Raw genomic sequence first — 13,772 nt, forward strand, 5'->3', positions numbered from 1 at the left:
GCCCTCTATCCATTGTAATCCACAACCTTGTTCATAAATAGGAGAACACTTTGTCACCAAATCTTAGATATCCAAAGCACATAGAGAGGACCGTTCTTTGAATTCATAATACAGTAGATTTCAATGGCTAACTATTACATTGCAAAGGGAAAACTGAGCATGAAAGAGAAACCTTTAAAGGAGCAGTTAAATGTTATAATAAACATATGAAAAGATACTAAAACATTACAATGTTGTCAAGATTTCAAATTGATTTAGTTATCCTATATAGCCAGGAAGTTAGAAACTCAGTAGGAAAAATAGAGCCCACTTGTAAGTCAGATATTTTCTTTACCCAGCTTTTATCTTGCAGTGGATTGTGCAAGACAGAATCATGAGTAGATTCAGGAATGTCAAGTGTATGGTGACTATAAAAACATAAAGTTTACTGTATGTGAACAAGAAAGTCCAAAAATGTAGCATTGATTTTAAATCAGTTGTGCTAGGCTTAGAATATTTTTAAGAGAATGGTGGGTATGAATTATTTTAAGAAATAATGACATTGTGAAATCAGATTCTAGCCAGCATCAGATGTATTACAAAACACAACATGTAGAACAAAAATAAGAAATAGCATTGCATAAATTAATCTCTGGCAGATCTTAAACAGGCTAATCCCATTCTAAAATGTAACTTTAAATTTGACTCATGTGACTGAGCTCCTTGGATGAGCCTGCATAGCTAATACACCTTATCAAGGTAAACAAAGGCACATGCTTATTCCTCATGCTCGCCACATGCAACCTGTCCAATGTAATGGTGCGTGGAGGTTGCACTTGTTTCTAACACAGTCCGTGGTGATGAAGCAATTCTGTTATCTTTACATTTTACATGGCAAGGTGAAAATGGTGGCTCTTGAGCGAAAAGGCATCCAAGTGTCCAAAATACAAGAGCAGAAGTCCTAAAAAATGTTGTCACAATTACATGACTACACTACTTGACCATCCACCAATGACACATTGCAAGATGTCAGGGCCTTCTCTTAAAGCAGCAAGTGGACAGATGTAACAAGCAAAGCTAATTCTGGGAGAGCATATTCTTTCTCATCAGATTGAAGATATGTTGCTACTAAAACATCCCACTGTTTCTCCCTGCGCCCGTGCTTTAAAGTGCCCTACCTCCAGCCGACTCTTGAATGGCCCCATTAAATAAAAAATTAAATTTAATTTATGTATTTACATTTTAATGTAGTGCAAACTAGAGTTTCTAGGTACCAGGTTAATTTATAAAGAAGTGGTATATTATTTGTTGAACATAGAATTAAAACCTAATCAAATACATAATTTTAAAATATAAGTGAAACAACAATAACAATAACTGAGCAACCACACATGTGGGGAGGCAGGGACACTATTAATTTACAATGGTATTCCACTTTGCGAAACTCAAAAAAGGCCATGTGTTTTTTAAACAATGCAGCATTTAACTTTTAAGGATTCATTGAAAATCATTGCAGGTTCACTTCTCATCTTATGATCAGTTTTGGTTATAGGAACAACCACCACATTTGAGAACATTTATTGATACTTTTTTTGTCATCTAAATCCTAATTCAAGATTGTCAATCCAATACAATGTTCAGAAACTGATATACACTTGGGTAGCAGACATTCTATTGAGAACATTTCAACTTTGTTTATAGATATGTGGTTTAAAGGGACAAAATTGAGTTTGCTAGAGTTAAGATTATTCAGTGTCTTAGTTTTTTGCAGTTCTTTGGGAGGGAATAATGGCCATGTAGCTTGAAGATCCAAGCTATTTTGTATTACATTATGTTATCTGTGTTTTTATAGTACACTAATCACCTGTGAGGGAAACCAGGGGCGTGTGTTCCTTTAACACTTTGGTAAGGAAAACCTAATCAGAAAGTTGTTTCTTCTGTGAGAGAATGCTGTTGATTATTTCAAAACCATGAGATAGCAGTGTTGTGTGATGTAAGGTCATTCGGAAACTTGTTACTTGAGCATGTCAAGCTAAGAAAAAGAGGTCTGAAGTCTAGTTCTTTTAGAGGATACATATTTAATTTTACTACTGGAGTTGATACATCAAATAAACTGTTCTAGGGGTTAATGCAGACCATCCTCAAGGTGCAACTGTTGAAGACATTGTTGTCAACAGAGCTGTGAAGTTGCATATCAATGCTGTGCTATTTTGTTTTGTAAGCAAGTGCTGGTCTATTCCACCTCTGGACCCTGGTTTTCTCATGCTTTGAAGATTATGAAAGTTACAATTTCTTGCATTTCTCTTAATACTGAAGGAACCAGAGGCAGCCTCTTGTGGAGGTCTGCAGTAAAGAAGGAGAGAATTAGACTAGAATAATGATCTATGTTAGATCACATCAAGTGCTAAATGAAAGTACCACATTCTCATAAATACTTATTTGGCAACTCTGTAGAACTTGTTTTTATATAAAAAAATAGTCATTTTGAAACTTATGAAAGTGTTTTACTATTTCATATGTGCTTTTGACAAAGGTCGTGAGTAAACATAGATAGGTTTAGTTAATTATTTCAACATGTTGAGGATTAGGACGTGTGTAAACACCAACATTGTACACACACACAGATATACACGCACACACTCACATAAATATAATGCAAATGTGGCATTGTCCCTGTCTGTTCTCCTGCTCTGTTATAGGCCAGCTGGGTGGACCACCAAGCTACGGCTGGAAGGGACTCAGATAGCTCGATCGGTGGAAACCACTGAATGACAGCCCGACAGATATTAGACCATTGGTCAATAGATGTCAGACTGTTCACACTATTTAGGGTGGACATCCCAAAATAATTTTTTCCTATTAGAGACCACTGGGGGAAAAAATAGTAATGAAGACCCTAACATACACACACACACACACACACACACACACACAATCTGGGAGAAAACTTGTTGGGGCCAATAGATTTTTGACTTTCAATTTGTTTTGAAAAACAAAAAACTTTGCTGCATGGTACCTGACTATCACTCAGCAAATCTACACTGCTTTCATAGATCTCTGCCGGGCAGGCAGAGTTTCTAGAGATGGCAAGTGGTTATCTGCCAGGGAGGAAAAAGTTTTGACCTCCTCCATCCTGGCATTGGCAGGAAGAGAGAAAACCTGCCATACCGTAAATAAGACTGTTTGTCTGTGAAGTGCACACAATATCACAAAAGTCACCTGCTACCTCACTCATGGGTATACAACATGTTCATTATGCATGAGAGTGACTGAAGTAGGCATATGAAAATGCATTCATTCTGTACTAAATCACATGAAAAAGTGAATAACATAAACGTTGCTATTACTATTATTTTATTCTTCTCATTCCTTTCTTGTAATTTATCTTGCAGGAGGAATCATTGATAAGGACCTACGCCGCTACCTCAATTTACGATTTCAGAAAGGTTCTGTTGATCACGAACTCCAGCAAATCATACGAGACAATCTATACCTCCGAACGGTACCCTGTGAGTACACTGGCTTAGGCTATGATTAGCTGATTAAATATACATTTGAAACATGCTATGTTCAGGTTTTGAACAGTGCACTAGTCAAATGCTAGTTGGTTTCTATTATGAATCCTATTCGGTATTTTCAAGTATATGCTTACATAAAATTGTATATGTATATGCTTACGGGAAACTGCAGTCTTTTCAATCCCAATGTTGTATGTTGCTTCTTCGTTAATTTACAAGTTAATAAAAAGTCATACCTTACAGCTTTTATTGACAAGTAGTTCTGAATAATTGTTTATTTTACCATTTGCCATAGCACTTATCCAAATATCTCATCAAGCAAATAAATGAAAGGAGGTTAGTTTATCTTACAAAACCTATTAAATGAATCATTTAATTTTAATCTTTTTTATAAGCATGCGCAATATTTTATATTTAGTATCCACAAAAACAATTCCTTTCATGACAGTCAAGCCCTCATTACATGTGTGGCGGTCTTAAGACTGGCACACTTGCGGTGGCAGTCCAACCCCCAACAAAGTGGAGGTCCGACCGTCACATTACGACCATGGTGAGAGCTCCAGGGTCCGACTGCCGGCACTGCCACTTTAAGGCCAGCCGATGGCCTGGCGGTGCCAGCGGTCTTAATCCATCAGGTCAGCACTCCTAGCAGAGCTGCCCTGGGGACTACGACCCCCGTGTCCACCAGCTTTTGCATGGGCAGTGGAGGGGCCCTCATGGACAGCCCCGTTGCGGTTTTCACTTCCTGAATTACAGGCAGTGAAAAGTGCGATGGGTGCTGTCACACCGGACGCACCACAACATTGCCACCGACTCGATTATGAGCCAGCGTCAATATTGTGGTGAGTTTTCCATTGGCCAGCTGGTGAAAAAATGGAGTGGTGGTTTTCTGGACCAAAGAATTTGCCGAGCAAACTCATAATGAGCCCCTAAATGTCTAAACTACAATATGAACATGTATGCACATTAGTTCTAACTATGTAGGGGTGGGCAGCGAGCTCCTCTCCGCTGGAGGAGCTTTTGGAGTTTTTGGCACTCTGTGCTCCACTTGGAGTGCAGAGTTCACCTAAAACTCCACTAGCCCCTCCAGCGGAGCGGAGTTCACTGCATGCACACTGCAATTTAGTCATGGGCCACACAGTGCAAGGGCTGCACTGCGCAGTTGCGTCCGGTCGGTGATGAAGCTGGAGCTGGCATCAGCAGCTCCAGATCCAACAGGATTCCTGGCTTTCCTCCGCAGCAGCTCGGGCTCGGCCTGGGAGTAGGGGGCAGAGGGAGGCAGAGCACCAGGTCGCTGGCAATGAGGACCCAGGTGAGCCCTCATTTTTTTATTTTTTCATTTGTGCACACTGGTGCACAAGAGACCTGAAACAGCATTCAGGCTAGGACGATAGCATTTCAGGCCTATTGTGCACCGGCCTACCCAGGCCTCTTGTGCACTGGCCTGCCCTGTGTGCAGTGCATATGAGGCAGGCCGGTGCACAAGAGGCCTGAAACTGCAGCTTTCACTGCCTATGGCCCTCTCCTGAATGCGCCCAATCTCGGAATCTGCTTAGCGCATCTGAAATAGGGCACATTGAGGACAGTGTGCCACTCTGCATCTCACGGAACTCCATCTCCACTGAATTCAAAGGAGCTTTAAATCAACTATGCGGAATTCCGTCAAGTGGAGCTCTGTGAGCTCCACCCAGGCCTAACTATGAGAAATCTAAACATATCCTATAGCTCTGATTTTGCCAACTATAGCCATACAAGTTACATTTCATGCCAAATTTTGATTGTCAGATTTTGATTTTTTTTTTTTTGTTGGTTTATACAAAATGATGAGGATCTTTTAGCTTCATTGTCAGATTACTAAGCCTTACCTAGCTGACTAGGTTAGTGTAGACGTGTTTTACATTCCCTGAGGGGGCTTTCCGTTTTTATTGTTTACATTTATATTAACAGTTGGAACAAGGTCATTATGACTTGTTCATCCTATACTCTTTAGTAATCAATGGCTTTAATGTCAGAGTGAGTGTTTGCTAAAAGAATGCTTCATTTTGATGTAACCACTTGTTGATGGGACTAGGAAATGGGTCTGAATTTGACTATCAATACTGTGAAACTGATTTAGCACAGGTATCAATTCTTATGACCATGTTTACACATGCATCTGTCTGCATGCAATATCCACCCACTCACAATTTTATAGGTTGACGTTTTGAAAACCAGCACTTTTTGAATGTTTGCAGGAACCTGGCCTAGGCTGCATTCATAGAACTAGTCATACTAGAGAAAACCACATGACACAAGCCTAAATTCTCCATTCCGTGCTACTGGAGATTCCTTCTATATGCTGCTTTTCTGATGTGCTTAGTTTAAGTCTTTAATATTAATTAGTGGTCCTTATTTTTGCCAAACAAATGTTGTGTTTGCTTGACTGAAATGTTGACTTTGAATTGAATAGTGGTGCAGCTGTTTCTTGTCCTTGGGACAAAGGTTGTAGGTCAAACCATTCACATTTTCCATTCATAAATATAGTGTGGGGTACGGAGAACAATGTAATACATTGTTTCCAGGTATGTAGGCCAGTCAAATCTGTAAAAGAAGGAATTTGGGCAAAGCACTTGAAATCCAGAACGACCTCATCTACACCCCAAGCCTGCTTGACTTCATTGAATCAGCCCCCGTTTGGAATAATCTTGAACATATACTATTTTAACTACATTATTGTATGTGCTGCTAAAGATGACTCTGATTTTTGTATATTTCAATGAGGCTGTATTTGTTCAGAAGAATTTGTTTCAGTAGCAGAAATATGATTTGTTGTTGTATTGATCATTAAATAATATCAAATGTAACTTCTTTCTTTGTCTATCAGGTTGGTCAAAGATGTAAAATCGCAGGGTCATTCCAAATTAAACATTTAATAGATTTTGATTAAAATAAATGATTAACTCCAAATAATACATGGAAAAAATGGAGCAAAGCATTCCAAAACAGCTATTAAGAAAGAGTTTGCCACCTTAACTGCAGATAATTGTACATTTTTAAGATAAATGTATGGTGTGTGCACTCCAAAAAATCTCAATCGTACCTACTTTTTCTGACAGCATTTCCATATCTTCACTCGTTTTTCTACTTAAATGTAAGATATGAATGCACAGATTGTGAAAGTACTGCTTGTTAGTATGTGTTCAGAAGAAGAAAATATTTTCCATGTGGTAAAAAATAGGGAACTGTCTGTACTTTTGCTGTATGTTATTTGCCTGAAAGCTTTTGAAAACATGATGCAGCTACATCACCCTTAAAATGCTAAAGTTCTCATTGCATGTTTGGTGGAAATCTTGATCAGGCATGGAGATGAGCTTCTGTCCAAATCAGGATTCTGAATTGTTTTCCTTGCCCAGATCTTTCTAGTAAAACAAAAGTTTGGCTATAGCTTTGAAGTCGGGTGTCAGCTTTTAGCTTAATCATTGCTTGCTTCCTTTTGTCATTATTTTTGTCGCAGTTGAAGAAGCTACTGGATCCACATCTAAAAAAAACTCTTTGCTGAGAGCAAACATACTTTTTGGTCTAAAGAAGCACCCACTGGCATAGTAGTCTCTGGTAATGAAGAGAACTACTTTGTATATGGATGTGTTTCCTGTGAAAGCTTGTGAAAGACCACTCGAGATGAAGTCAGACTAGGGCTAGCATGGGCTGACCCATTGCCACATTCTATAATCTCTTGTGGGGAACAGAAAAATGTGAATGACGCAATGATGCAAAACAGACCAATAGATGAAAAGTACTGTCTGAAAGCCCCTTTAAGTGAGTATATTATTATACATATAGATATAATTATAGTAAAATCAATATGGTCTTGGCTAAATGGCAAAATGCGCATGATTTAAAGAGCCTGGGCTGAGGGGCAACATGTGGAAATCATCATGTAGGCATCAATCAAGCCATAGTCTTTTTTGTTTTGACAGAAAGTCATACAGTACATTTATTTAAACCTAATAAAATGGCGTTTTGCAGTATAATTAACACAAATAGGCTATGAATGAAATGTGCTTAAAGAGAGCCCTGCTTTGTTATGACATATGATCACTGACAAGAGGGAGTGATTGAATGGGCATGAAGACTGAAACATTCCAACTCCCTTTATCAAGGATTTCTCTAAGAAGAGGAATAGAATTAATTAGAGATTGACACAAATCATTTCTTCACCTCTAATTTGATTTTGTGAAGAATCTAAGCTTTAAGGGGGCATGAAAGCCGTAGCCATACACTTGCTCTTCCTTCTTTCTGTCCATTGTTCTTTCCCCTTCCTCTTATGTGTAACTAGTTGTGTGCTAGTTGACTGTATCTATGGCATAAGTCATCCTGTCTGTAGCTTCAGTTCTTGTGTGCTGGTTGGTGGACAGGGGTACCCGACTTTCTGTCGCACTTTTCAACCAGGCCACTGTTCTTAAACTTCTGTTATGCTGATTTCATCAGAAACTTTGCCTCGTCCTCCAAGATTTATGGCCCCTGGACTCTTTTGTTCTCCCTTTTCCTCTCCTCTCACCTATTTCTTCTCATGCTTCCTCCTTGACAGGCAGATACCTAAGACTGGCTATGGACTACTACTATATTTTTGGGAAAGAATATTCCATTCACAAGGTGCCTTTCTTGTTTCCTGTCATCTAGTTCCTCCTTTAACATCTACGGTCTCATCAGTAAGTTAAGCCTGAGAGAAACAGAAAGTGCTTTACAACCAACCAACATAGCATAATATATCACTTGCCCCTCGGGCTCTGTGTATGAGTGGCTGCATATTAGGTGAATTGTTTTTATGTGTGCCAGTGGAGTTGGGTATATTGTGTAGGTTTGTCTGCTGACCTGTTCAATTGACTGGCTGTAGGTGTGTTGGTCTGTGCGTGAATGAATGCATGTGTTACATTGCTCTGTCTCCATATTTTGCATGTGTCATTTATTTGGATGTGTGCATGGATATTTATGCACATGCACCATAAAAAAATGAACCATATTGTCAATGCTTGTTTAAATAGCGCTCAGTACTGCAGTTTACAATTCAGTGTGCTGGAAATGTCTAGTGTTACTATTACCCAATTTAATAACCACTCAATTATGAACCATAATGGATGAATTGACCTTGATAGCGATTCAAAGTAACTACCCACATGTTGCAGCAGTTTTAAGAGGGAGCAATAAATGCCTCATTACAAAAGGGAAATAAAAGCACAGCACTGGCTGCATCAGGGGACTGGTCTGTGCTAGTAGAGTTTGAATGTTTAAAACGTTCTGGTAGAGACTGCCTACCGCTGCATTTGTGATCAACGATGGCAATAAAAGATGCATTCGGAGAGACTACTCCCCTAATTATCAAAGTGCGTGAGGGTAACGCTGATACATTCCTGTGTTGGTGAATATTATAGTTCATGCAACCCATTCACATCAATACAACTTTCAGAACAACTCTTGTCATCATTTCTAATGTGCCAGAGTCTCATATCCAAAAACATGACTCATAACCTCCAAGATCAACAAAACTAATGGGAAGTCCTTGAAGGAAACAAATATGTAGGCAAAATGTAGTCTAACTACAAACTGGCACGGACAAAAGATACAGATCTGGAAAGTAAGGGAAGGGAAGGGAAAATCTGCAGGCAATGCAGCATGGAACTTTTAGAAGATGAAAATGATGCAGTACACCACGACTATTTCAAAGTGTTTGTAAAGAAAATCAAAGACTTTAAAGGGATGAATGGCGATTAAAAGTTACAGATTCCATGAACTGAAAGGAAATGTCAGAGAAAGCTGCTGAATACTAATCAGCACATGAAAATGTTAAGTACTCAAAGGCTCAAGAGTATGTTAGAAGGCCTAATGTGGCTCAGGCCACAAAGTTCTTCACAGAATACACTACACTGCTAGGGAATTACTAGTGCCCTAACTTCAGCCCTTCCTTTTTCAGTAATGTATGGATCATGTCTAAAATTCAAAGAAATGGTGCAGGATGCAAGTGTCTAAAGTTCTATGGTGAGGTCACATACTACTCAGATGGTGTGGAAAACCTATATCATTGTGCGATATACCAAGGTACTAAGTTGCAGCACAAAATGCCATTTGAGACGTCTGGCATTTCGAGCTTCAGTTTAGTTCATCTGTATATCGCATAATGTAGGAATCACATACGTTAGGAATCTGTGACATTCTGCAAATAGCTGTGAATGCATGATGGAGGCCTGTGGGGTGCAGCAGACTGCCATCCATCCATTTGCAATCAATACACGCCGACTCTAAAAGGACAGCAGGTGCATTAAAAAATAAGTGTTAATAAATTGTACAAGACATTACTCTTGTCTCACCTGTCCTCGGTCATTCCAGACACAATCCATTAAGATCTGCTTGGTTTCATCCAGGGCAGAATTATGTTTCAAAGTATGAGGAGAGCAGTACACGTCATTGAGAAATCCAACAATAAAGGAAATCACTTCCCCTGTTGGCAATGGATGCTGAGAAACCATTTGACAGTAAACTAGGAGCCCTTGAAGAAGGTGACAGTGATGAAGGGACTTAGAGAGGATTGGACCTGAGAACGTAAACACATCTTATACCGATCCTCTAGCCAGAACTGTGATAAACAGGATATATTCAGGGAATCTAAGATATGTAGTTGCACGAGCCAGAATATTGTTGAATCTATTACCTAGTTGTAGAAGATAAATAGACCATAGAGGCTATCATTTATTCTGAATACAAGCACAGCCCTTGACATGTGGGACTCCAAAGCAATCAACCAATGATCCACCACATTTCCTTCACTGCGCACTCTCACTTACAATTACAGAGATTTTTACACCAACTAATTAGAGCATGGCTTACAAGGTCTGGCAAGACAGGTATTGAAGGACTATAGCATATTTATATGATGAAGACCAGATTTGATCATTTAAAGACTGTAAAAGGACATATGAAGTGACATAACAAGAACACTTTTGCTACCAGCAACTACAGCACTGAGTGTACTACACCCAGCAAGCTGGCAGTCACCAGACTGATGATGGGCTTCGAAAAGCTGCTAATGGCAATGGACAGAAACAAGGAGGTTGCCTCTAAAAGGGCCAAGACATTAAAAGAAAGCCCAAAATCTCTACAATCAAACTACATGAAGACATGGGAAAAGATGATAAAAAAATAACTTTTCCTATAGGAAAAGGGGAAAATCTCTGGTGAGACATACCCACATTTACCAAATCTGGTCCTACTTAGGGAATCCTAGAAAAGAAAATGTCAGACTGATATTTAACACCAAACCTAATGAATAGGATTTACAGTGGGGTTGAGGACTCCTGCTGGTGAGGCTTAAGGTGTAATGATCACCATAATCATTTATGATGGACCAGCTTGGCCTTTCTATTTATCAGAATATAGTGCTGTTGGCAATAAAAGAAACATTAGGCTTTCCAAATCTGTCTAAAATCTGAGTGATCATTCTGGCGCATAAAGCAGAAAGGTGTGAAGGGTTGAAAAAAGAGAATGGTTGCTAATTTTCTAGCTGGTAGTAGTAGCTACAACGGAGATTGTGAGATTATGGAAACAGCAACACCCCCCAACTAAAGTATAGTACTTATAGTACACCAGGTTATGGTACAATATGGAAATAGAAGGACTGAGCAGACATAATCAGGGACAGGATGATTTTTTTCTCTGTGTGGCAACCAATGCAGAATGTATGTATAAAGAATGTAGAGAAGTCAAAGACTCAGTCAGTAGCACAATAATATGGTTGATCCAGAAACTGAACCAGAGACTAGTAAAGACCAATAAAGACATGCTAGAAACAACTACAACCCTGTCACCTACTAACATGGGCAAGTCATTCTGCGCCCTGGGTAAGACATAGGTGGGGGATGGGTGTTGCACCAAAGGGCAAAATGGCAAGGTTTATAGCAGTTATGGACAGCCCACTATTAAGTTAACTATGTTCATTCGTGCCTACAATGTCCAATTATAAAAAACATTAAAAATGTAAATGTTAGTATTCAGTGAATAGCATGTGGGATGCATTCGAAGGGCCCCTGGAGGCCCTGCCTGCTTCCCCAATATCAACAGTTCACTATTCACAAGAAAGACATTGATCCTTAGTTGCATTTTCCACTTTGCAACTGTTTTATCCATCCCCTCTCATTTAGGGTTTCAGTAACAGATCAATGCTTTGTGAATGCAGTACCAGTCATAGGTCATTGATAATTTATATTACACAACACCCAGCTAACTGCAAATCAGTCTTGGAGGTTTGTGATGCACTGGGAGTATGATCAAGACTGATTTGAATATGGCTTGTCTCTGTTTAGAATGACCTAGTGGAGTAAAATAAGGGGCTGGAATGAGGTCAAAGTCATTTCCAATAGGTGAAAATGGTTGTGGCATTCCACCCATCACCAGTGTTTTCTTCACTACCCAGTTTCTGTTCTTTTCTGATTTGCCAAGTATGCTGTGTACATTGTAACACATTTTTGGTCGAAAATCAGGATTTTTGTCAATCATAAGTGCGGAAGCGTTTGTATACTTGGCCATAAACATTAACAAAACTATTTGTATAGCAGACATTCACCCATTGGTGTCTTGGTGCAAAACAACATGTTTATTATTAAACAACTCAGTGTAAATTTTTATCAAGCTTAGCCTTTCAGGAGAATGAAAGGCTAAGTGGTCCAACTAGGATTCGAACCCAAGATCACCTGGTCAAACAGTGAATGCATTAGTCCACTGAGAGAAAAGAGGCAGCTATCGTCCCATCATTTAGCCATGCTGATAGAATTAAGATGCATCATCACCTTCCACGTGGTCATTATAGTTTGCCTCAATGAACCCAGGGATCACACTCGCTAGGTCTCTTTAGGGACTTCATAGACATCCCTAAGCAATCTCAGCAAGATACCGACTCAAATATAATGATCATTCAAAGTCAAACTGCTTTTCGGCTTATTTTCCTCTAGCAGCTGCTCAGCAAGCCAGCTGGTGTACATGTGAAGAAGAGAGTGGAGAACAACAAGCGAACTAATAGCTATTTAAAGCTGCTTTTTTTCTTGTGCTTTTTTGCGTTGTGCAAAGGCAGCTTTATCCTTTTATTGGTATATAATTAGGTCCACAATTGTAGCCCATTCTGCTACCGCAGTGTGTGGCCATTGTTAGAAGGATTCTGGAAACACAGAAAGCAGATGCTGAACTGTGTCTCATGTTAGCGTATTGGTTTTGGCCGGCGAGAAGACAGAGATTATGTACTACTAGGTAACAGAAATGCAGGTCTGCAGAGCACTTTGCTCATGAAGAAAAGAGCCCCGGCAGCAATGGACTGGGACAAGACACTGTTTACAGAAACTCAGAAGGTAAAAAGACTAGGATTGCTCACAGGGTTGCAGCATCAACTGCAGAGAACTTGAAGGCCACCTTTTCATAACCCAGAGGTCCAGCTAAGTTGTAGAGCTGTTCTAGAGTCAATAAGAGTACCAACCCTGCTACCAACTTTGTAAGGTACAAACAAACGTCAGGAGCGTTTAGTAAGCTTTAAAACGATTGAGTATTAATAATATCACTCTCCAAATAGTTTGATTTTGTCATCTACAAAAGTGTCTCTCCTGTCTTGCTTATTGCACTTATTTAACTCTTGCCTCCCTATTGTTTTACCACAGATCTTAACAACTGTCCTCCGGCTATGCTTGCTGTTTTGTTTCTACCTTTGTCCTGTTTTTAAGCAGTATAACAAATATTCCCTGTCTGGGACGTTTATTGTGCCTCTTCAGGGGAGTAGCTTTCATTAGTGTAGCAGGGGTAATGGCTCCGAAATCCATTGTCCTGAAATATGTCTTTATGACATAACCTAGAGACACTGGTGGCCACATTTGGTCTGGAGGCACTGATGGCTTTCATTATGACACTTAACTGCCTTGCTCCCCCAGTAGTATTCTTTTAAGGAGCATAAGTAGGTGTAAAGAGTGTGTCAGGTTATATAACAAAGTGTGCAAGTACAGTGTGGATGTGTATGTGTGTGATACCACAACCGATTTGAATGATCAGAGGTCCGACGTGCATGCATGCCCTGTATCAAAGACTGATACTTCACACTTATGGAGAAGACTGACTATGAGATTTGTGTCTCGGATCACAGAGTGTCAGGCGCTTGGGACAGAAGAATCAGGGTGATCCTTTGCATTGAGGACCTGGGAATCTATTAAAAGTCAAGAGAAGTCCATGTGGAAAAAGAGGAGACATTTGAAAAAAAGTGTGTTCTTCATTGTT

General features: G+C 39.6%; 1 protein-coding gene across 7 annotated transcripts in view; it reads left to right on the plus strand.

Moving 5' to 3' along the window:
* MAGI2 (membrane associated guanylate kinase, WW and PDZ domain containing 2) overlaps window positions 1-13,772 on the plus strand; it is a 2,755,167-nt gene that overhangs the window by 784,129 nt on the left and 1,957,266 nt on the right. For all 7 annotated transcript variants that reach the window (XM_069229701.1, XM_069229700.1, XM_069229695.1 and 4 more), the window contains exon 2: window positions 3,372-3,488. In XM_069229701.1, coding sequence (XP_069085802.1) covers window positions 3,372-3,488 — 117 coding nt within the window. The remainder of the gene's footprint in view (window positions 1-3,371; window positions 3,489-13,772) is intronic.

Source organism: Pleurodeles waltl, chromosome 4_1 (genome assembly GCF_031143425.1).
Source record: "Pleurodeles waltl isolate 20211129_DDA chromosome 4_1, aPleWal1.hap1.20221129, whole genome shotgun sequence".
NCBI classification, from domain to species: Eukaryota; Metazoa; Chordata; class Amphibia; order Caudata; family Salamandridae; genus Pleurodeles; species Pleurodeles waltl.